This window comes from Rutidosis leptorrhynchoides, chromosome 3, assembly GCF_046630445.1.
Source record: "Rutidosis leptorrhynchoides isolate AG116_Rl617_1_P2 chromosome 3, CSIRO_AGI_Rlap_v1, whole genome shotgun sequence".
NCBI lineage: Eukaryota > Viridiplantae > Streptophyta > Magnoliopsida > Asterales > Asteraceae > Rutidosis > Rutidosis leptorrhynchoides.
Window position 1 is genome coordinate 365,343,164 of NC_092335.1, and position 27,658 is coordinate 365,370,821.

Here is a 27,658-nt window from a genome sequence, read left to right on the forward strand (position 1 = left end):
TTACAAGTATGATTTACAACACATGAACCTTAAATCTTTTAAAACAAATAAGGTAGAATCATAAACTAGTAAGTTTATGTTCTTGAGTGTTCTTGTAAATACAAGATAAATGAAGAATGAAACTAGTAAGTTTGATTCTTGAAACTTGTAAGTAACAATCAACAACTAGCAACTACAAGTAATTAAACATTTAAGCAAGAACAACAAACAAAAGAATGATGATGATGAATGTGTTGCTACGGTTTTTAAGACAAGAAATGAGGAAGAAAATGTTCATGTTACTTACACTATTTTGAGAGAAAAGTAAGAGGAAAAGTAGAGAGAAAAATGCAAGTAACTTTGTATGTGTGAAGAGGTGAAGAATACAAGTGAGTGAAGTAATCAAAAAAAAAGAAACCAAACTCCACAAAAGGCCTTCTTGGCCGTTGGTTTTTCAAGGGTAAGGGGGGAAGGGTTTAGTCCACTAGTCTCTTGTATGTTAAAGCTTAAAAGGTGGTTAATCAACGGTGTATGCATGGGAACATGGTGTAACTAAACTAGTAACTAGATTCTTATGTAATAATCAAACTAGTTGTAATTTAATGGACTACTTACATGTGTAATGGGCTAACAAATCCATTTAGTTAAGTAGAGTGGGCTAACAAGTCCATTAAGGAAGTAGGGTGGGCTTCTTAAGTCCATTAACACTAATAAAGGCCCAAGTTCAAGTAACTAACAAGTTAATCCAATAAAAGCCCAAGTAACTAACTAATAACCATAGTTAATTAAAATGATTAATAAACTTAATCATGAATGCAAATAATATCTAAAAATATTATTCGTGAAAGTTTCGTGTGTCACAAAGACGTTTCGGGCATTTAAAGTCAAGTATGGTGTACCATGTTAACAAGTAAATGTAATCACATACATTCGTTTAATCACAAGTATTAATAATAACCATTATTAATTAAAGATGGAAAATTCAGGGTCGTTACACTTACTATATATATTTTTATGTGTTTATTTTGTATATAAAAATATTAAATTTTATTATGTTATATGTGTTAAATATATATATTTATTGTATGTATTTCATTTGTTCATCAAAACAGTGGTTCTAATTATACTAAGTTAATATTAGTAAAAATAATGATAATAACATTAATAATATACTTATGTTAACAATAATTTCAATATTGAATAAAAACAATAATACTTGTAAAAGCATTAACTTTACTGTTAATAGTGGTTATGATAATGATTTTAGTAACTACATGATAACATTATTAACAATAAAAATAATAGTTTTTGTGATATCAAAATAATAATTTTTGTAAAAAAAAAAAGATAGTGATGATAGTAGTAATTTTAATAATAACCATACTAATAATTTTGATTATATTAACAATATTGATAATACTTATAATTATACTTATGTTAATAATAATAATAATAATAATAATAATAATAATAATAATAATAATAATAATAATAATAATAATCCTACAATGATACTAATGCTAATATTAATCCTAATAATAATAGTTTATATTATTTTCATAATAACAATTGCGGTAGTATGCCTAATCATAATAATACTTTTATTGATATTAATAATACTAATAGTCATGAATAATACCTAATAATTTTACATGATAGTAAAATAATGATTAATAATACCTAAAAATACTAATATTTAACAATAACAATAATAAAAACAATAACAATAACAATAACAATAAAATAGATTACAACCTTTGAAGAAACATGCATTTTAAAAAAAACGCCACGGACTAGGTTCGAACTTGAGACCTCTTGTTCCTCCATACACCCTCAAACCAGCTGCTCTAGACTGTCTTTCTGTTATAATTTCGAATTCACACCTACTTAACCCAACCTAACAGTGTTATATCTTCTTCTTCAAAGACTTCAATCGATTCCCATGATACAATTCATCAAGACAAAGACTTACACTTCAAAGTACTGACAATTAATCAATACCTAACATTTATACAGCTCGAGAAGAAAAGAAAAAAAAATAATAAAAAAAAGTCCTGCTGTTCGACGCAGGTGTTCACAAAAAATAAATAAATTTGATTTTGATTTTTCGAGCGTATTATACAAAATCTATAACACGAAAGATGTTGCAAATGATTCATGGAAGCTTTATGAATCATTAATTTCAATTGAAACGAAATCTATAACTCCAATTTAATCCTAGAACACTCGGTTGACTTTTGAATTCTAAATTTGACTCCTTAAATTCGAGCTCGATTTTACGAATTGAAATCTGGAATTTTGAAGAAACATTCACGACAAGATTTAAGACACTTCTGCACTTTTAGATTCTTGAAAATGATTCGTTTTTGAATTATGAGCAAAAGCTTGATACAAACAGAAAAAAGGAAAAAAAATACATAAACGCCTGTACCATTTAGAAGTAGTGATATATTGTGAGAATGAAAAATTTAAGAGTCTCAATTCAGTGAAAGGATAAGTTATCAAAAGTAGGTATCGACCATAAGTCACAAGTCAATAGAATGTAAGGAAAAAAAATAAATAAATTGATAGTGATATGATATAATTCATGGTACTTTACAGATTATATGCTCATTTTTATTAAGTGTAAATTATATTTATAAAAATAATATTAATTAATAAATTCTGTTAAAATTATAAAATAATAATAATAATAATAATAATAATAATAATAATAATAATAATAATAATAATAATAATAATAATAATACTAATAATCTTAGTTTTATTCATGAATATAATGAGGTTAGTAATAATAATACTATAACAATTTTTATATATATTAGAATTCGTAACTATAGATAATAACATTAATAATACAAGTATTGATATTAGTATAAAAATAATAATAATAATAATATTATAACAATTATATTTAAATTTCCCGAACATTCAAATTGATTTACTTAGATATCAATCGAATTAATCAACGAGTAATATTATTGTTTACAAAATAGTTATATATATATATATATCAAGATACATAAAATCAATAATTATGTACTCTAATCATGTATATATGTATGTATATATATATATATATATATATATATATATATATATATATATATATATATATATATATATATCTAGATACTTCAACTACAACATGTTTAATTATATTTTAAATATCTAGTAAATAAAAATATTAATTATAGGTATTGAACAAATAATCTCAGAGTGTAACATTATACATTAAATACCTTGTTAACGTTGACAAATTATATTCGAAATCATTTATTCAATATACACTATATATTTAAAATAACAAGTTTTAGTTATTTTAAGTTATCTAAAAAAAATAATAGTTCATTAATATATCTAACTTATTATATATAGTTATTTACATATATAATCATTTATATATATACATTTGTTTAAAATTCAAAGGTTCGTGAATCGTCAGGAATGGTCGAAGGTCAAATGAATTCATAAATCAGTTCAAAGATTTTGAGACTCAGTTTAATAGACTTTGCTTATCGTATCGAAATCAAATAAGATTCAAGTTTAAATTTGGTCAAAAATTCCCGGGTCATCACAGTACCTACCCGTTAAAGAAATTTCGTCCCGAAATTTGAGTGAGGCCGTCATGGCTAACAATAAATATGTCTTCCTGACGAATATGAGCTGGTAATTAGAGTTTTATCATTATTGAATAATACAGATAAAATAATTCGATTATTCGAAGAGCACGAATGAAGTTATCACAAAATAGTGAAATGAATAAATGAAATTTCGTTTTAGCTTTTGACGTTGTCTTGGTTGAATTTAGAAAATGAGATGTATCTTAACTTTTGACGTAGTTAGGGTTGAATTTAGAAAATAAAGTTGATCTTAACCTTTGACGTCGTCTTGATTGAATTCCGGAATTCAAGGGATTTTAAGAAATTTTTTGAAATCTAAAAGATTTGATTCTTCGGCGAATAAGGGAATTGAGATCTCTATAATTAAATACGGTGATCTACCGCGATTACTCTGTCTGATATTTCCATTATAAATTAAGCTCTTCCGTTCCATTATTCTCACCATTTCTATACTTTCTTCCTTAGTTCATATCTCCAAAAGATTTTGAAAATGCTTAATCCAGTTCTAATCCTTGATATATTTTTTTTTATTATTTATCATTTCTGTCATCCTTCTTTTCAATCTTCCTCCAGAAGAATCTGTTTACTTCTACTATTATCTTGGAGTGATACTATTCTTAATTATACCGTGTCTTTATATTGCTATTCGTATTAATATCCACGGTTTGTAACCTCCGTGTTGTTATTGGGCTTTATATCTTCTCTTATATTTTGGAGCTTTGTCCCTTTGTTTCTTCTTCTTGCGATTAAACACCGCTTGTAATGGTTCAGAATTCGCAGATATAAACTTCGGAATGAACATTGTTAATGTTCTAAGAAGGAAATCGTAATGGTACGATTTGATTTGTCAAATTACCAGAATTTCTGAGAATAGAACTATCAAGAATATATTTTCTTGATATGTTAGGAGGTGAAGCAGAATGAACGGGTCGTGTAACATGGCACATGATGATGGTATGATCTACTGTGAACCATCACCACGTTTCATTAGAAACTCAGCATGACTTACTGTAATATAATCACATTGAACAAGTGTCATTATATTATACTAACTCATGCATCAGTTCCCAACATTACTTCAATAACATTTATATTTTAAGCTCGAAAGTTTACAGAATATAGAAACTAACAGTTTCTATATGATGTAATACTGATAGCACGATGAGATTAATGATTTCAGATAAGAATGGTTATAAAAATATTTCCAGAAATATGGAGGATATTTATAATGAAAGATACGATAATATCTCGGAATATCTAAGATCAGAGGATGATAGAAATTATTGTCTGTAAGGGTTTAGAGTAAGGAGCAAGATATTCACTAAAGACTTTAGCAGACATTGAATCATTGGATTCTTTGAAGTCCAACTTATTCTTTGTGATTTGTCCACGGCTTTCTTCATAGTTTCGCATAATCTGCTTTTCGGTACTAAATTTTCTATTGAATGTTTCCAATATAATGATACACAGGAAGCACGAAGAGGTATATAATTTCAGACGAGAATATGTATGAAAATATCCTCAGAAATATCGAAGATATTGATGATGATATTTTGGAATTTCTAAGTTCGATGGTTGATGAAGAAAAATTTTCCGCAAGATTTTAACATGACTTCGGAGCAAGATATTCTCTAAAGATTTCAACGGATCAAAAATTTTATGGATTCTTTGAATATAGGGTATGGTCCTTGTATTTGTCCTTGGTCTCCTTCATGGTTAGCTCAATCCGTTTTTCAGTTCCAACTTTTCTGAGCTTTTCCAACATACTATTCTTTATCATTAACTTCCGACGATTAAGTTCGTTTATGGTTGTCTACAGTTTCTGCTGCTTCATTCAGCTTTTTCAACATTCAGAGTATTAATTCGCAGACTGGGTGCTTTTCAGAATTTCAGAATGAAAGATCATAGTTCTAAGAGATAAATGTTATATGTATACATATAACTATTGATGTAGAAACGTTGCGAGATTTAAAATACTGATTTGCTGATTCCCGGTAAGGAAATTCTTGTTACAAAACAAGGATGCGTATATGATAGGGTATTTATGAATAAATATAGTGATTTATTGAAGTGACTTATGCCACAGAGTAGTGAAGTTGCTGGTACGTTTAATGTTAATGTGGTGGGATATAAACAGTTCCCCGGTAACGAAGGCGAAAAGACAACGTATGTATCAAGGTTATAATAAAGTTGTTTCAAACGAAAAGTCGAAGTTGACTTGCTGGAGCTGTGACAAAATTGGCTATTTTGAAGAAGAACTGCAAAGTTATTTTTGGGTAATAATAACACTAAAGGAATTAGCACAGTTATGTGTTAAACGTTTACTCAGTTTCCGAGAGTTTTTCAAGTGCATTACTATATGCATCGATCTTTTCTTCCGTAGATAAAGTGCGGTTGGTTCATCCTATCGATTGAGACGTTTTCAAGAATCATGAAAGGTTTGAATGCAGATTGTAATCGTCAAGATACAAATGAGGTTTAAGGTGAAATCAAGTGGCAAACTTGAAGACTTGTTTAGTTTCATATGTTATAATCAATATTTTAATTTATTTTAATTGTTTAATGTTATTAGTCCACAGTCGATAGTCCACAGTTGACAGTCCAATAATTTATATATATAGTTTAATATATAATATTCGAATTAATTAATACGTGTCGTGACCCGTATACGTCTCAGACTCGATCACAACTCAAACTATATATATTATTGTAGAATCAACCTCAACCCTGTATAGAGAACTCGATCATTACTACATATAGAGTGTCTATGGTGATTCCAAATAATATATATAGATGCGTCGATATGATATGTCAAAACCTTAAATACGTGTCCCGATATTTAAAGTGCGTAAAATAAATAACAGAAATTAAATAACGATAAATAAAGTGCGTAAAGTAAATAACAGAAATTAAATAACAATAAATAAAATTGCGAGAATTAAATTGCGATAAAATAAATTGCGATAATTAAATTGTGATAAATAAAATGTAATACGGAATTAACAGTTAGCTAGGAACAGTTAACTAGGATTTTGTTAGCGTGGATTCTTAACAAAATTTTATATTGTTAATTAGTGTGTTTCTAATCAATTTTTATTGTGTCCATTTTTTCTTCATTATGCCACTTGTTGGATTCTGATATGTCAAAATCCTAATATGAAATTTGAATTTGAATGAAAATAGTTATTCTTTGGTGAACGGATACGTATATCGGTGGATGTAAGTAGGATAGTATATGACTGTTGAAACAGATTCGAAGAACGTACAACGTAACTTATTAATGTGAAATTTAAATATTCCTCGGGTATTACCTACCCGTTAAAATATTTTCACCATTAACAGTTTGTACAAGAGAATTTTTTTTTATTACAATCTTTATGAAAACATATATACATTTATATTTTCTTCAGATGTATACATGGATTTAATGAGTTAATATGATATTAAACTCATTTGCTTTTCGGTTGGAACTAGAATAAATAATCTCTAAAACTTTAGAGATTACATATTCGCCATGTCGAACGAAGATAAATGAGGTAGAATGATACGTAGAACGAAGATCATACTCAAAGTATAGATGATGATATTGAAGCATGGATTGTTGATGGTACTGGTACTGTTACTGATGGTACTGTTGGTGCCGGTGAGGTTGTTGAAGCTGGTACATTTTGTACCATATTCTCCAGATTGATTACTCGAGCGCGAAGTTCGTTGACTTCTCCTATTATTCCAAGATGATTGTTGGTCGGAACGAGCAGATGAATAAGGTTTAGAATTTTAGATAGAATATAATCGTGACGAGCTACCCTGGAAATGAGGCTGAAGATGGTGTTTCAGATAGGTCCGCCGGTAAACGCTTCAGGTTCATTGTCAAGAGGTGAATTCGGTTGGTGGAAGGGATCGCCTTCTTAGCGTCTCCATTGATTAAGTCGACTACGAATGAATCAGATGAATTGGGAATGGCTGATTGATTGATTCATTCTGGTGACATCGCTTTCGGAGCTTAGGTGAATATCCATGTCGGAATAGCTGTTGGAATAACTATCGGAATAGCTATCGAAATTTGAGGGACCCGAACTGGTTGAGGGATTCATCCCGTACAATCAGATGAAGGATTTTCGATAAGAAATAGATTATAGGATGTAGATTAGTACCCTGCAATACATAATTTACATATGCATATATAATACTAAAATCCCATAAGTTACGGAGGAATCTACAGAAAATGTCAGGCAAAGTTTACAATAACAGATACGCTAAGATATGAATTAGCAGATATGCTAAGATATGAATTTTGTCCATACACTAATCATGCAATCAATGCAGTAAAACGTGTCTAGACTAAGAATGATAAGCAAGTGATTCTATAAGAATGATAAGCAGGTAATTTTTGACACGAAGTGATAAGCAATACTTTTGACATGTAGACACGGTCGAAGTCCAGACTCACTAATGCATCCTAACGACTTATCAGTTAGACACACTATTGCAGACCTGGTTCGCTAAGACCATCGCTCTGATACCAACTGTAAAGACCCGTCCTAATCTATCCGGACGAAGTCCATATCGATTATAAACGATTCACAACAGTTGATTACATTGCGAGGTACTTGACCTCTATATGATACATTTTATAAACATTGCATTCGTTTTTGAAAAGACAATCTTTCATTACATCGAAAGTTGACGGCATGCATACCATTTAATAATATATCTATCTATAATCTAATAATAATCTTGATGAACTCAACGACTTGAATGCAACGTCTTTTGAAATATGTCATGAATGACTCCAAGTAATATCTCTAAAATAAGAAAATGCACAGCGGAAGGTTTCTTTCGTACCTGAGAATAAACATGCTTTCAAGTGTCAACCAAAAGGTTGGTGAGTTCATTAGTTTATCATAAATAATCATTTCATAATTTTTAATAGACCACAAGATTTCATATTTCCATTTATCATAAACATACGTCCCATACATAGAGACAAAATAATCATTCATATGGATTGAACACCTGGTAACTGACATTCACAGTATGCATATAAGAATATCCCCATCATTCTGGGATCCTCCTTCGGACATGATATAAATTTCGAAGTACTAAAGCATCCGGTACTTTGGATAGGGCTTGTTGGGCCCGATAGATCTATCTTTAGAGTTCGCGTCAATTAGGGTGTCTGTTCCCTAATTCTTAGATTACCAGACTTAATAAAAAGGGGCATATTCGATTTCGATAATTCAATCAAATAATGTAGTTTCATTTACTTGTGTCTATTTCGTAAAACAGTTATAAAAGTTGCGCATGTATTCTCAGCCCAAAAATATAAAGGGTAAAAAGGCAAATGAAACTCACGCATATAAATATTGTAAAACAGTTAATAAAGCATTTGCATGTATTCTCAGCCCAAAAACGTAAAGAGTAAAAGGGAGCAAATGAAACTCACGCATATAAATATTATAAAACAGTTAATAAAGTATTTGCATGTATTCTCAGCCCAAAAATGTAATGAGTAAAAAGGGAGCAAATGAACTCACGCATATAAATATTATAAAACAGTTAATAAAGTATTTGCATGTATTCTCACCCCAAAAATGTAATGAGTAAAAAGGGAGCAAATGAAACTCACGCATATAAATATTGTAAAACAGTTAATAAAGCATTTGCATGTATTCTCAGCCCAAAAATGTAAAGAGTAAAAGGGAGCAAATGAAACTCACCTAATGTATTTTGTAGTAAAAATACATATGACTATATTGATCAACTGAACAATGTAGGGTTGGCCTCGGATTCACGAACCTATATCATTTGTATATCTATTAATATTTATATTTGTAATTGTACACACACATATATATATATATATAAATGTATTAGTTATATCATTCTTTTATGTTATTACTATATATATTTTTATGTGTTTATTTTGTATATAAAAATATTAAATTTTGTTATGTTATATGTGTTAAATATATATATTTATTGTATGTATTTCATTTGTTCATCAAAACAGTAGTTCTAATTATACTAAGTTAATATTAGTAAAAATAATGATAATAACATTAATAATATACTTATGTTAACAATAATTCCAATATTGAATAAAAACAATAATACTTGTAAAAGCATTAACTTTACTGTTAATAGTGGTTATGATAATGATTTTAGTAACTACATGATAACATTGTTAACAATAAAAATAATAGTTTTTGTGATATCAAAATAATAATTTTTGTAAAAAAAAAAAAGATAGTGATGATAGTAGTAATTTTAATAATAACCATACTAATAATTTTGATTATATTAACAATATTGATAATACTTATAATTATACTTATGTTAATAATAATAATAATAATAATAATAATAATAATAATAATAATAATAATAATAATAATAATAATAATAATAATAATAATAATAATAATAATAATAATAATAATAATAATAATAATAATAATAATAATAATAATAATAATAATAATAATAATCCTACAATGATACTAATGCTAATATTAATCCTAATAATAATAGTTTGTATTATTTTCATAATAACAATTGCGGTAGTATGCCTAATCATAATAATACTTTTATTGATATTAATAATACTAATAGTCATGAATAATACCTAATAATTTTACATGATAGTAAAATAATGATTAATAATACCTAATAATACTAATATTTAACAATAACAATAATAAAAACAATAACAATAATAATAACAATAAAATAGATTACAACCTTTGAAGAAACATGCATTTTAAAAAAAAACGCCACGAACTAGGTTCGAACTTGAGACCTCTCGCTCCTCCATACACCCTCAAACCAGCTGCTCTAGACTGTCTTTCTGTTATAATTTCGAATTCACACCTACTTAACCCAACCTAACAGTGTTATATCTTCTTCTTCAAAGACATCAATCGATTCCCATGATACAATTCATCAAGACAAAGACTTACACTTCAAAGTACTGACAATTAATCAATACCTAACATTTATACAGCTCGAGAAGAAAAGAAAAAAAAATAATAAAAAAAAAAGTCCTGCTGTTCGACGCATGTGTTCACAAAAAATAAATAAATTTGATTTTGATTTTTCGAGCGTATTATACAAAATCTATAACACGAAAGATGTTGCAAATGATTCATGGAAGCTTTATGAATCATTAATTTCAATTGAAACGAAATCTATAACTCCAATTTAATACTAGAACACTCGGTTGACTTTTGAATTCTAAATTTGACTCCTTAAATTCGAGCTCGATTTTACGAACTGGAATCTGGAAATTTGAAGAAACATTCACGACAAGATTTAAGACACTTCTGCACTTTTAGATTCTTGAAAATGATTCGTTTTTGAATTATGAGCAAAAGCTTGATACAAACAGAAAAAAAAAATACATAAACGCCTGTACCATTTAGAAGTAGTGATATATTGTGAGAATAAAAAATTTAAGAGTCTCAATTCAGTGAAAGGATAAGTTATCAAAAGTTGGTATCGACCATAAGTCACAAGTCAATAGAATGTAAGGAAAAAAAATAAATAAATAAATTGATAGTGATATGATATAATTCATGGTACTTTACAGATTATATGCTCATTTTTATTAAGTGTAAATTATATTTATAAAAATAATATTAATTAATAAATTATGTTAATATTATAAAATAATAATAATAATAATAATACTAATAATCTTAGTTTTATTCATGAATATAATGAGGTTAGTAATAATAATAATACTATAACAATTTTTATATATATTAGAATTCGTAACTATAGATAATAACATTAATAATACAAGTATTGATATTAGTATATAAAAAAATAATAATATTATTATAACAATTATATTTAAATTTCCCAAACATTCAAATTGATTTACTTAGATATCAATCGAATTAATCAACGAGTAATATTATTGTTTACAAAATAGTTATATATATATATATATATATATCTAGATACATAAAATCAATAATTATGTACTCCAATCATGTATATATGTATATATATATATATATATATATATATATATATATATATATATATATATATATATATATATATATATATCTAGATACTTCAACTACAACATGTTTAATTATATTTTAAATATCTAGTAAATAAAAATATTAATTATAGGTATTGAACAAATAATCTCAGAGTGTAACATTATACATTAAATACCTTGTTAACGTTGACAAATTATATTCGAAATCATTTATTCAATATACACTATATATTTAAAATAACAAGTTTTAGTTATTTTAAGTTATCTAAAAAAATAATAGTTCATTAATATATCTAACTTATTATATATAGTTATTTACATATATAATCATTTATATATATACATTTGTTTAAAATTCAATGGTTCGTGAATCGTCGGGAATGGTCGAAGGTCAAATGAATTCATAAATCAGTTCAAAGATTTTGAGACTCAGTTTAATAGACTTTCCTTATCGTATCGAAATCAAATAAGATTCAAGTTTAAATTTGATCGGAAATTCCCGGGTCGTCACAGTTTAGTCCATAAAACTTTATTGCCAAGTCTATATTGAGTCAGTAGAGCTTTCTAGTTTCCTCTACTTGAATCAACATGATTCAAGTGTTAAAATATTGGTACAAACTCATTAGTACTAAAATGTTAGTGCAAAGTCCTACTATGAGCTGTTAAAGTTGCTTTCCTTAATTGGTGGCTTTTCTTATTCAATTGCTTTATTGGTGGCCGATTTTTGGCCATGTTTTATGGCTTTATTTGTAGTGTGTTAGGTATAATTCATCCATGATTGATACATGGCTTTATTTGTAGTGTGTGTTAGGTATAATCCATCCATGATTGATGGCTTAGTTGGTATGATTTGTTTATGATTTTGTTCTTGTATTTAAGAAGGTTAATTGTAACCATTTGAATTAATCCAATACATAATCAGTTTACACGAATATTTGTTCATATTTTGTTTACTCAACTTTCATTACTAGAAAGTCTATTTATTGTATTATGGTATCAAGAGCTTGGTTATAAACTTGGTTATAAGTTTAGTCCTAAGTTAAACTTTGTGTGCAAATACTCAAAGTGTAAACTAGTTTCTTGCTAATCAAAAATGGAAGTCTCAAATGTAAACAATGGAGGTATGTTCAATGGTATGGAAAGACTTGTAGGCAACAACTACAAGTATTGGAAGATGTGTATGGAAGCTTATCTCTGTAGTGACCCGAACTTTTCCATGTTTATATATATTAATTGAGATTGATATTTACATGATTAAATGTTTCCAACATGTTAAGCAATCAAACTTGTTAAGACTTGATTAATTGAAATATGTTTCATATAGACAATTGACCACCCAAGTTGACCGGTGATTCACGAACATTAAAATTTGTAAAAACTATATGATGACATATATATGGATATATATATAGTTAACATGATACTATGATAAGTAAACATATCATTAAGTATATTAACAATGAACTACATATGTAAAAACAAGACTACTAACTTAATGATTTTTAAACGAGACATATATGTAACGATTATCGTTGTAAAGAAATTTAATGTATATATATCATATTAATAGATATTCATACATGATAATATCATGATAATATAATAATTTAAAATCTCATTTTATATTATAAACATTGGGTTAACAACATTTAACAAGATCGTTAACCTAAAGGTTTCAAAACAACACTTACATGTAACGACGAACGATGACTTAACGACTCAGTTAAAATGTATATACATGTAGTGTTTTAATATGTATTTATACACTTTTGAAAGACTTCAATACACTTATCAAAATACTTCTACTTAACAAAAATGCTTACAATTACATCCTCGTTCAGTTTCATCAACAATTCTACTCGTATGCACCCGTATTCGTACTCGTACAATACACAGCTTTTAGATGTATGTACTATTGGTATATACACTCCAATGATCAGCTCTTAGCAGCCCATGTGAGTCACCTAACACATGTGGGAACCATCATTTGGCAACTAGCATGAAATATCTCATAAAATTACAAAAATATGAGTAATCATTCATGACTTATTTACATGAAAACAAAATTACATATCCTTTATATCTAATCCATACACCAATGACCAAAAACACCTACAAACACTTTCATTCTTCAATTTTCTTCATCTAATTGATCTCTCTCAAGTTCTATCTTCAAGGTTTAAGTGTTCTTCATATATTCTACAAGTTCTAGTTACATAAAATCAAGAATACTTTCAAGTTTGCTAGCTCACTTCCAATCTTGTAAGGTGATCATCCAACCTCAAGAAATCTTTGTTTCTTATAGTAGGTTATCATTCTAATACAAGGTAATAATTATATTCAAACTTTGGTTCAATTTCTATAACTATAACAATCTTATTTCAAGTTATGATCTTACTTGAACTTGTTTTCGTGTCATTATTCTGCTTCAAGAACTTCGAGCCATCCAAGGATCCGTTGAAGCTAGATCCATTTTTCTCTTTTCCAGTAGGTTTATCCAAGGAACTTAAGGTAGTAATGATGTTCATAACATCATTCGATTCATACATATAAAGCTATCTTATTCGAAGGTTTAAACTTGTAATCACTAGAACATAGTTTAGTTAATTCTAAACTTGTTCGCAAACAAAAGTTAATCCTTCTAACTTGACTTTTAAAATCAAATAAACACATGTTCTATATCTATATGATATGCTAACTTAATGATTTAAAACCTGGAGACACGGAAAACACCGTAAAACCGGATTTACGCCGTCGTAGTAACACCGCGGGCTGTTTTGGGTTAGTTAATTAAAAACTATGATAAACTTTGATTTAAAAGTTGTTATTCTGAGAAAATGATTTTTATTATGAACATGAAACTATATCCAAAAATTATGGTTAAACTCAAAGTGGAAGTATGTTTTCTAAAATGGTCATCTAGACGTCGTTCTTTCGACTGAAATGACTACATTTACAAAAACGACTTGTAACTTATTTTTCCGACTATAAACCTATACTTTTTCTGTTTAGATTCATAAAATAGAGTTCAATGTGAAACCATAGCAATTTTATTCACTCAAAACGGATTTAAAATGAAGAAGTTATGGGTAAAACAAGATTGGATAATTTTTCTCATTTTAGCTACGTGAAAATTGGTAACAAATCTATTCCAACCATAACTTAATCAACCTGTATTGTATATTATGTAATCTTGAGATACCATAGACACGTATACAATGTTTCGACCTATCATTTCGACACATCAATATATATTTCAGAACAACCATAGACACTCTATATGTGAATGTTGGAGTTAGCTATACAGGGTTGAGGTTGATTCCAAAATATATATAGTTTGAGTTGTGATCAATACTGAGATACGTATACACTGGGTCGTGGATTGATTCAAGATAATATTTATCGATTTATTTCTGTACATCTAATTGTGGACAACTAGTTGTAGGTTACTAACGATGACAGCTGACTTAATAAACTTAAAACATCAAAATATATTAAAAATGTTGTAAATATATTTTGAACATACTTTGATATATATGTATATATTGTTATAGGTTCGTGAATCAACCAGTGGCCAAGTCTTACTTCCCGACGAAGTAAAAATCTGTGAAAGTGAGTTATAGTCCCACTTTTAAAATCTAATATTTTTGGGATAAGAATACATGCAGGTTTTATAAATGATTTACAAAATAGACACAGGTACGTGAAACTACATTCTATGGTTGAATTATCGAAATCGAATATGCCCCTTTTTATTAAGTCTGGTAATCTAAGAATTAGGGAACAGACACCCTAATTGACGCGAATCCTAAAGATAGATCTATTGGGCCTAACAAACCCCATCCAAAGTACCGGATGCTTTAGTACTTCGAAATTTATATCATATCCGAAGGGTGTCCCGGAATGATGGGGATATTCTTATATATGCATCTTGTTAATGTCGGTTACCAGGTGTTCACCATATGAATGATTTTTATCTCTATGTATGGGATGTGTATTGAAATATGAAATCTTGTGGTCTATTATTATGATTTGATATATATAGGTTAAACCTATAACTCACCAACATTTTTGTTGATGTTTTAAGCATGTTTATTCTCAGGTGATTATTAAGAGCTTCCGCTGTCGCATACTTAAATAAGGACGAGATTTGGAGTCCATGCTTGTATGATATTGTGTAAAAACTACATTCAAGAAACTTATTTTGTTGTAACATATTTGTATTGTAAACCATTATGTAATGGTCGTGTGTAAACAGGATATTTTAGATTATCATTATTTGATAATCTACGTAAAGCTTTTTAAACCTTTATTGATGAAATAAAGGTTATGGTTTGTTTTAAAATGAATGCAGTCTTTGAAAAACGTCTCATATAGAGGTCAAAACCTCGCACCGAAATCAATTAATATGGAACGTTTTTAATCAATAAGAACGGGACATTTCAGTTGGTATCCGAGCGTTGGTCTTAGAGAACCAAAATTTTACATTAGTGTGTCTTATCGAGTTTGTTAGGATGCATTAGTGAGTCTGGACTTCGACCGTGTTTACTTGAAAAATGATTGCTTAACAAATTTTGTTGGAAACTATATATTTTTAACATGTGAATATTATGTGATATATTAATCTCTTAACGCGTTTGATATTATGTGATAGATGTATACCTCTAGAACAAGTCCCATTGACTCACCTAATAATAATGAAGAGTCAAATGTAAATTGGAATGATTCGTGGACTGATTCACAAGTTCCCGAAGAGGAACCGGAAGAAGAGTCGGAACCGAAAGAAGAATCGGAACCGGAAGAAGAGTCGGAACCGGATGAAGAAATAGAACCGGTGGGGGAAATAATAAAACGGTTAAGTAAAAGAAAATCCTCAACCAACCGACCAAGGTTAATTATGGTCAATGGTGTTTCCGCCAAGGAAGCAAAATATTGGGAGGATTACCAATTCTCCGATGAATCGGATTCCAACGAGAATTCCGATGATGTTATAGAAATTACCCCAACTGAATTTAAAAAGGCAAAAGAAAATAATAAGGGAAAGGGCATAAAAATAGAGAAATCTAATTCCAACCCCGATGAACTTTATATGTATCGTCAACCCCCGAAGTCCTTAAGTTGTAACAATGACCTGGGAACCTCTAAACCACCAGGTTTTTCTAAACCAACGTGGAAAATGACGGCTCGTATTAGGGGAACATCATATATCCCTAGAAACTTGGCAAAACGAACCAAAACCGAAGAAGAAGAAACAAGCGAGTCGGAATAAGATAGTTGTATTCGTGTGGTGTAATATATGTAATATAGTGTGCTTATGCTTTATGATATATGTAAAAATTGCTTGTATTAATAAGTATTTTTTTTATGAATCTAACTCTTGTCTATTTTACAGTATAAAAACACAAAATGGATAGACAACCCAATATTTTAAGAGACCTACCCGGAGACATGATTGATGAAATCTTGTCTAGAGTCGGTCAGAATTCTTCGGCACAACTATTTAAGGCGAGATCAGTTTGTAAGACATTCGAAGAACGTTCCAAGAATGCCTTGGTTTATAAAAGGCTTTCATTCGAAAGATGGGGGATATCACATTGGGAAATCCATAAGTTACGATGTGTTTACTTTGACGCATATATTGCGGGGAACTCAAATGCTATTTTACGCAATGGGTTAAGAAATTATTTTGACTCAATATATCCGAATATTGGACTTCGTGATTTAGAAAAAGTGGCTAACATGCAACATAAAGAAGCATGTTATGCTTACGGATTAGTAATGTTCGCTTCTCACCAAAGTGAGAACAAGAATATCGGGCTACAACTATTAAACAAAACGTTCCCACAAGTGACGGAGTTGGTAATTGGGGTAAGAAATGAGGTTTTTAGATTGTTACGGGACTGTTGGACATTACGTAACCCTCGTCCCTTTGACGACGTTACAACACGATGTCTTATCAACGGCCATAACGGTTATGTTCCACAAGACCAAGGATGGGAAGTAATCCTAGTAAAACTAGAATGCATGACTTGTTTCTGGACGTATGAATTACGTGTCTTTATTGCCTTTGCTGAACGACTTGTGTACTAGCTAGAATTATCTTCACAACCATCTTGTATCAAATTTATTGTGTGCTATATTTCATGCTATATGTAAAATAAGCGGTATTGTAAGTTTGTAAAATATTGTGTAAAAGTTTGAACGCGAAATATTATTATAATCAGTTTTTCATATAGAATTGTAGTAGTTGAATTGTATATTAGCTACTAAGTATGAACTTAACGGGTAGGTACTACCCGAATTTAAACTTATAAAACGCTAATATGAAGAAAAAGCTTTTATAAATGAGTTCATATTATGCTACGAAATACTATTAACTACTCTTAATATTCTGTATGATTAACTTGTTCCATTTGACTATTTTGAAGGAAATGGCACCGACTACTCGACAAACCGTGAATATGAATGAAGAGGAATTCCGTACTTTTCTAGCTTCAAACATAGCCGCAGTACAGGCTGCGCTACATACCAACAATAACCTTGGATCTAGCAGTACAGGAAATCGTGTAGGATGCACCTACAAAGAATTTACTGCCTGCAAACCTTTGGAATTTGATAGAACTTAAGGACCGATCGGATTGAAACGGTGGACCGAGAAGGTCGAATCGGTGTTTGCCATAAGTAAGTGTACTGAAGAGGACAAAGTGAAGTACGCTACGCATACCTTCACAGGTTCTGCGTTAACATGGTGGAATACCTATCTAGAGCAAGTGGGACAAGACGATGCGTACGCACAACCGTGGTCAGCATTCAAGCACTTGATGAACGAGAAATACCGTCCCAGAACCGAGGTCAATAAGCTCAAGACAGAACTTAGAGGGTTACAAACCCAAGGATTTGATATTACCACATACGAAAGACGATTCACAGAATTGTGCCTATTGTGTCCGGGAGCATTCGAAGATGAGGAAGAGAAGATCGACGCGTTTGTGAAAGGATTACCAAAAAGAATCCAAGAAGATATAAGTTCACACGAGCCCGCCTCCATACAACAGGCATGTAGAATGGCTCACAAACTAGTGAACCAGATTGAAGAAAGAATTAAAGAACAGACTGCTGAAGAGGCCAATGTGAAGCAAGTCAAAAGAAAGTGAGAGGAAAACGGTGATAAGAATCACCAATACAACAACAACAGCAATTACAACAATAATCGCAACAATTATTCCAACAATCGCAACATCAATCGCAACTACAACAAACGGCCCAACAACAACAACAACAACAACAACAATAGCAGCAACTACAACAATCATCCCAACAACAATAATAATCGCAACAACAACAACAATCAGAAGCAGCTATGCCAAAGGTGTGAAAAGTATCACTCGGGGTTCTGCACCAAATTTTGCAACAAGTGTAAAAGAAATGGTCATAGCGCGGCGAAGTGTGAGGTCTACGGACCAGGGGTTAATAGAACGAAAGGAACAAATGGTGTCGGAACGAGTAATGGCGGAGCAAGTAGTGTCGGAGCAAGTTATGCCAATGTAGTTTGTTATAAATGTGGAAAACCGGGCCACATTATTAGAAATTGCCCGAACCAGGAGAACACGAATGGACAAGGCCGCGGAAGAGTTTTCAATATTAATGCGGCAGAGGCACAGGAAGACCCGGAGCTTGTTACGGGTACGTTTCTTATTGACAATAAATCTGCTTACGTTTTATTTGATTCGGGTGCGGATAGAAACTATATGAGTAGAGATTTTTGTGCTAAATTAAGTTGTCCATTGACGCCTTTGGATAGTAAATTTTTACTCGAATTAGCAAATGGTAAATTAATTTCAGCAGATAATATATGTCGGAATCGAGAAATTAAACTGGTTAGCGAAACATTTAAGATTGATTTGATACCAGTAGAGTTAGGGAGTTTTGATGTGATAATCGGTATGGACTGGTTGAAAGAAGTGAAAGCAGAGGTCGTTTGTTACAAAAATGCAATTCGCATTATACGAGAAAAAGAAAAACCCTTAATGGTGTACGGAGAAAAGGGCAACACGAAGCTACATCTTATTAGTAATTTGAAGGCACAAAAACTAATAAGAAAAGGTTGCTATGCTGTTCTAGCACACGTCGAGAAAGTACAAACTGAAGAAAAGAGCATCAATGATGTTCCCATTGCAAAAGAATTTCCCGATGTATTTCCGAAAGAATTACCGGGATTACCCCCACATCGATCCGTTGAATTTCAAATAGATCTTGTACCAGGAGCTGCACCAATAGCTCGTGCTCCTTACAGACTCGCACCCAGCGAGATGAAAGAACTGCAAAGCCAATTACAAGAACTTTTAGAGCGTGGTTTCATTCGACCAAGCACATCACCGTGGGGAGCTCCTGTTTTGTTTGTCAAGAAGAAAGATGGTACATTCAGGTTGTGTATCGACTACCGAGAGTTGAAAAAACTTACCATCAAGAACCGCTACCCACTACCGAGAATCGACGACTTATTTGATCAACTACAAGGCTCGTCTGTTTATTCAAAGATTGACTTACGTTCCGGGTATCATCAAATGCGGGTGAAAGAAGATGATATTCCAAAGACTGCTTTCAGAACACGTTACTGTCATTACGAGTTTATGGTCATGCCGTTTGGTTTAACTAATGCACCAGCTGTGTTCATGGACCTTATGAACCGAGTGTGTGGACCATACCTTGACAAGTTTGTCATTGTTTTCATTGATGACATACTTATTTACTCAAAGAATGACCAAGAACACGGTGAACATTTGAGAAAGGTATTAGAAGTATTGAGGAAGGAAGAATTGTACGCTAAGTTTTCAAAGTGTGCATTTTGGTTGGAAGAAGTTCAATTCCTCGGTCACATAGTGAACAAAGAAGGTATTAAGGTGGATCCGGCAAAGATAGAAACTGTTGAAAAGTGGGAAACCCCGAAAACTCCGAAACACATACGCCAGTTTTTAGGACTAGCTGGTTACTACAGAAGGTTCATCCAAGACTTTTCCAGAATAGCAAAACCCTTGACTGCATTAATGCATAAAGGGAAGAAATTTGAATGGAATGATGAACAAGAGAAAGCATTTCAGTTATTGAAGAAAAAGCTAACTACGGCACCTATATTGTCATTGCCTGAAGGCAATGATGATTTTGTGATTTATTGTGACGCATCAAAGCAAGGTCTCGGTTGTGTATTAATGCAACGAACGAAGGTGATTGCTTATGCGTCTAGACAATTGAAGATTTACGAACAAAATTATACGACGCATGATTTGGAATTAGGCGCGGTTGTTTTTGCATTAAAGACTTGGAGGCACTACTTATATGGGGTCAAAAGTATTATATATACCGACCACAAAAGTCTTCAACACATATTTAATCAGAAACAACTGAATATGAGGCAGCGTAGGTGGATTGAATTATTGAATGATTACGACTTTGAGATTCGTTACCACCCGGGGAAGGCAAATGTGGTAGCCGATGCCTTGAGCAGGAAGGACAGAGAACCCATTCGAGTAAAATCTATGAATATAATGATTCATAATAACCTTACTACTCAAATAAAGGAGGCGCAACAAGGAGTTTTAAAAGAGGGAAATTTAAAGGATGAAATACCTAAAGGATCGGAGAAGCATCTTAATATTCGGGAAGACGGAACCCGGTATAGGGCTGAAAGAATTTGGGTACCAAAATTTGGAGATATGAGAGAAATGGTACTTAGAGAAGCTCATAAAACCAGATACTCAATACATCCTGGAACTGGGAAGATGTACAAGGATCTCAAGAAACATTTTTGGTGGCCGGGTATGAAAGCCGATGTTGCTAAATACGTAGGAGAATGTTTGACGTGTTGTAAGGTCAAAGCTGAGCATCAGAAACCAACAGGTCTACTTCAACAACCCGAAATCCCAGAATGGAAACGGGAAAACATTACCATGGATTTCATCACTAAATTGCCAAGGACTGCAAGTGGTTTTGATACTATTTAGGTAATAGTTGATCGTCTCACCAAATCAGCACACTTCCTGCCAATAAGAGAAGATGACAAGATGGAGAAGTTAGCACGACTGTATTTGAAGGAAGTCGTCTCCAGACATGGAATACCAATCTCTATTATCTCTGATAGGGATGGTAGATTTATTTCAAGATTCTGGCAGAAATTACAGCAAGCATTAGGAACTCGTCTAGACATGAGTACCGCCTATCATCCACAAACTGATGGGTAGAGCGAAAGGACGATACAAACGCTTGAAGACATGCTACGAGCATGTGTTATTGATTTCGGAAACAGTTGGGATCGACATCTACCGTTAGCAGAATTTTCCTACAACAACAGCTACCATTCAAGCATTGAGATGGCGCCGTTTGAAGCACTTTATGGTAGAAAGTGCAGGTCTCCGATTTATTGGAGTGAAGTGGGGGATAGACAGATTACGGGTCCGGAGATTATACAAGAAACTACCGAGAAGATCATCCAAATTCAACAACGGTTGAAAACCGCCCAAAGTCGACAAAAGAGCTACGCTGACATTAAAAGAAAAGATATAGAATTTAAAATTGGAGAGATGGTCATGCTTAAAGTTGCACCTTGGAAAGGCGTTGTTCGATTTGGTAAACGAGGGAAATTAAATCCAAGGTATATTGGACCATTCAAGATTATTGATCGTGTCGGACCAATAGCTTACCGACTTGAGTTACCTCAACAACTCGCGGCTGTACATAACACTTTCCACGTCTCGAATTTGAAGAAATATTTTGCTAAAGAAGATCTCACTATTCCGTTAGATGAAATCCAAATCAACGAAAAACTTCAATTCATCGAAGAACCCGTCGAAATAATGGATCGTGAGGTTAAAAGACTTAAGCAAAACAAGATACCAATTGTTAAGGTTCGATGGAATGCTCGTAGAGGACCCGAGTTCACCTGGGAGCATGAAGATCAGATGAAGAAGAAATACCCGCATCTATTTCTAGAAGATTCGTCAACACCTTCAACAGCTTAAAATTTCGGGACGAAATTTATTTAACGGGTAGGTACTGTAGTGACCCGAACTTTTCCATGTTTATATATATTAATTGAGATTGATATTTACATGATTAAATGTTTCCAACATGTTAAGCAATCAAACTTGTTAAGACTTGATTAATTGAAATATGTTTCATATAGACAATTGACCACCCAAGTTGACCGGTGATTCACGAACGTTAAAACTTGTAAAAACTATATGATGACATATATATGGATATATATATAGTTAACATGATACTATGATAAGTAAACATATCATTAAGTATATTAACAATGAACTACATATGTAAAAACAAGACTACTAACTTAATGATTTTTAAACGAGACATATATGTAACGATTATCGTTGTAAAGACATTTAATGTATATATATCATATTAATAGATATTCATACATGATAATATCATGATAATATAATAATTTAAAATCTCATTTGATATTATAAACATTGGGTTAACAACATTTAACAAGATCGTTAACCTAAAGGTTTCAAAACAACACTTACATGTAACGACTAACGATGACTTAACGACTCAGTTAAAATGTATATACATGTAGTGTTTTAATATGTATTTATGCACTTTTGAAAGACTTCAATACACTTATCAAAATACTTCTACTTAACAAAAATGCTTACAATTACATCCTCGTTCAGTTTCATCAACAATTCTACTCGTATGCACCCGTATTCGTACTCGTACAATACACAGTTTTTAGATGTATGTACTATTGGTATATACACTTCAATGATCAGCTCTTAGCAGCCCATGTGAGTCACCTAACACATGTGGGAACCATCATTTGGCAACTAGCATGAAATATCTCATAAAATTACAAAAATATGAGTAATCATTCATGACTTATTTACATGAAAACAAAATTACATATCCTTTATATCTAATCCATACACCAACGACCAAAAATACCTACAAACACTTTCATTCTTCAATTTTCTTCATCTAATTGATCTCTCTCAAGTTCTATCTTCAAGTTCTAAGTGTTCTTCATATATTCTACAAGTTCTAGTTACATAAAATCAAGAATACTTTCAAGTTTGCTAGCTCACTTCCAATCTTGTAAGGTGATCATCCAACCTCAAGAAATCTTTGTTTCTTACAGTAGGTTATCATTCTAATACAAGTTAATAATCATATTCAAACTTTGGTTCAATTTCTATAACTATAACAATCTTATTTCAAGTGATGATCTTACTTGAACTTGTTTTCGTGTCATGATTCTGCTTCAAGAACTTCGAGCCATCCAAGGATCCGTTGAAGCTAGATCCATTTTTCTCTTTTCCAGTAGGTTTATCCAAGGAACTTAAGGTAGTAATGATGTTCATAACATCATTCGATTCATACATATAAAGCTATCTTATTCGAAGGTTTAAACTTGTAATCACTAGAACATAGTTTAGTTAATTCTAAACTTGTTCGCAAAAAAAAGTTAATCCTTCTAACTTGACTTTTAAAATAAACTAAACATATGTTCTATATCTATATGATATGCTAACTTAATGATTTAAAACCTGGAGACACGAAAAACACCGTAAAATCGGATTTACGCCGTCGTAGTAACACCGCGGGCTGTTTTGGGTTAGTTAATTAAAAACTATGATAAACTTTGATTTAAAAGTTATTATTCTGAGAAAATGATTTTTATTATGAACATGAAACTATATCCAAAAATTATGGTTAAACTCAAAGTGGAAGTATGTTTTCTAAAATGGTCATCTAGACGTCGTTCTTTCGACTGAAATGACTACATTTACAAAAACGACTTGTAACTTATTTTTCTGACTATAAACCTATACTTTTTCTGTTTAGATTCATAAAATAGAGTTCAATATGAAACCATAGCAATTTGATTCACTCAAAACGGATTTAAAATGAAGAAGTTATGGGTAAAACAAGATTGGATAATTTTTCTCATTTTAGCTACGTGAAAATTGGTAACAAATCTATTCCAACCATAACTTAATCAACCTGTATTGTATATTATGTAATCTTGAGATACCATAGACACGTATACAATGTTTCGACCTATCATGTCGACACATCTATATATATTTCGGAACAACCATAGACACTCTATATGTGAATGTTGGAGTTAGCTATACAGGGTTGAGGTTGATTCCAAAATATATATAGTTTGAGTTGTGATCAATACTGAGATACGTATACACTGGGTCGTGGATTGATTCAAGATAATATTTATTGATTTATTTCTGTACATCTAACTGTGGACAACTAGTTGTAGGTTACTAACGAGGACAGCTGACTTAATAAACTTAAAACATCAAAATATATTAAAAGTGTTGTAAATATATTTTGAACATACTTTGATATATATGTATATATTGTTATAGGTTCGTGAATCAACAAGTGGCCAAGTCTTACTTCCCGACGAAGTAAAAATCTGTGAAAGTGAGTTATAGTCCCACTTTTAAAATCTAATATTTTTGGGATGAGAATACATGCAGGTTTTATAAATGATTTACAAAATAGACACAAGTACGTGAAACTACATTCTATGGTTGAATTATCGAAATCGAATATGCCCCTTTTTATTAAGTCTGGTAATCTAAGAATTAGGGAACAGACACCCTAATTGACGCGAATCCTAAAGATAGATCTATTGGGCCTAACAAACCCCATCCAAAGTACCGGATGCTTTAGTACTTCGAAATTTATATCATATCCGAAGGGTGTCCAGGAATGATGGGGATATTCTTATATATGCATCTTGTTAATGTCGGTTACCAGGTGTTCACCATATGAATGATTTTTATCTCTATGTATGGGATGTGTATTGAAATATGAAATCTTGTGGTCTATTATTATGATTTGATATATATAGGTTAAACCTATAACTCACCAACATTTTTGTTGACGTTTTAAGCATGTTTATTCTCAGGTGATTATTAAGAGCTTCCGCTGTCCCATACTTAAATAAAGACGAGATTTGGAGTCCATGCTTGTATGATATTGTGTAAAAACTGCATTCAAGAAACTTATTTTGTTGTAACATATTTGTATTGTAAACCATTATGTAATGGTCGTGTGTAAACAGGATATTTTAGATTATCATTATTTGATAATCTACGTAAAGCTTTTTAAACCTTTATTGATGAAATAAAGGTTATGGTTTGTTTTAAAATGAATGCAGTCTTTGAAAAACGTCTCATATAGAGGTCAAAACCTCGCAACGAAATCAATTAATATGGAACGTTTTTAATCAATAAGAACGAGACATTTCAATCTCCAAGGTCAAGACCTATGGGAACTTGTGGCAGGAAGTGATGCCATAATTCCCGTAGAAACTCTTGAGCAAGGCGAGTCACGAAGAAAATGGAAGATCAAGTGTGGGAAGGCTCTCTTTGCGTTGAGGACATCAATTAGCAAAGAGTTCATAGAACACGTTCGTGATCTTAACTCGCCAAAGGAGGTTTGGGATACTCTTGAGAAACTTTTTACCAAGAAGAATACCGCACGGTTGCAATTCTTGGAAAATGAGTTAGCAATCTCAAGACAAGAAGGTATGTCAGTTTCTGAATATTTCTTACGGGTGAAAACTCTTTGTTCTGAAATTTCAGAGATTGATACAAACGAGAAAATTAGTGAATCTCGATTGCGAAGATATTTAATTCGTGGTTTGAAGAAAGAGTATGTTCCATTCATAACCTCTATACAGGGGTGGTCTACTCAACCTTCGGTTGAAGAATTAGAGAATTTGCTCTCTAATCAAGAAGCTTTGGCCAAGCAAATGGCTAAAGGATTTGAAAATGATGCGGTATTATTTTCAAAAGGGAAGAACTTCAAGAAAGGTTCTTTTAGCAAAGAAAAAGAAGAAGAGCAAACTAGTTACAAAAGTAACTATGAGAAGAAACCTCCCACATGTTACAAGTGCGGGAAGGTTGGTCACATCAAGAAATATTGTCGTTCTAAAGTCACAAAAGCAAACGTGGCTTGTTCAAGCAACGACGATGATGAAGTCAAATGGGAGCAATGTTTTACCGTTGATACGGTTGTTAAGAAGAATCAATGTATTATTGATTTGGGTTGCTCTCATCATGTGACTGGTGATGGAACTCTTCTTCATGACGTTAGAGATCACAATCAAAATTGAGTTGTAATCACGGCCGACAACTCAACTCATCCGGTTAAAAAGGAAGGTAATGCAATTATTGATATTAATAATAATACTTTTACTTTGAAAGATGTTTATCTTGTTCCTAAATTGACCAAGAATCTAGTTTCGGTACCTCAAATTACCGAATCTGGAAAATATGTTCTTTTTGGTCCAACGGATGTGAAAGTCCTTGAGAATGTCAAGGAGATTGTGGGTGATGTTCTTTTCACGGGAGAAAAGAAAGGTTCTTTGTTTGTGTTGTCCGCAGGTGAGGCTTATGTGAAGAAAACAAGTCAAACCGACAACGGAGCTATTTGGCATGCTAGACTAGGCCATGTGGGATATCAAATGTTGCAAAAGATATTCTCACATAAACTAGTTGATGGAATTCCTCAATTAAAGAATGTTCGTGAGGAAGTAATATGCCAAGGATGTCAATATGGAAAGTCACACCGACTTCCATATAAGAAGTCAACAAATTGAAAATAAGGTTTGCTTGACTTGATTCATACGGACTTGATGGGGCCAACAAAAACACCAAGTTATAGCGGTCATTGCTATGTCATGGTGTTAATTGATGACTATTCTCGGTTTACTTGGGTGAAATTCCTAAAGGAGAAAAGCGAAGCCTTATCAAAGTTCATAGAATTCAAAGAAGCGGTAGAATCAGAATTTGGGAGAAAGGTAAAAGCTCTTAGGAGTGATAATGGTGGAGAATTCATGTCAAATGATTTCTTTACTTATTGTAAAACAAATGGTATTTCTCGCCAAATGACTTGTCCGGATATTCCACAACAAAATGGGGTTTCAGAAAGAAATATTGCTTACCTTGTTTCAATATGCTTATCTTGGTTACATGATAAGGGGTTG

General features: G+C 31.5%; 1 protein-coding gene across 1 annotated transcript; it reads left to right on the forward strand.

Annotated features, from left to right (window-relative positions):
* The first annotated feature begins 12,712 nt into the window (after positions 1 to 12,712).
* LOC139901247 (uncharacterized) lies at positions 12,713 to 26,785 on the forward strand. Its single transcript, XM_071883973.1, has 2 exons — positions 12,713 to 12,740; positions 25,953 to 26,785. Exons 1-2 carry the CDS (start codon positions 12,713 to 12,715, stop codon positions 26,783 to 26,785), a joined length of 861 nt encoding a protein of 286 aa, XP_071740074.1.
* Positions 26,786 to 27,658: the final 873 nt, after the last annotated feature.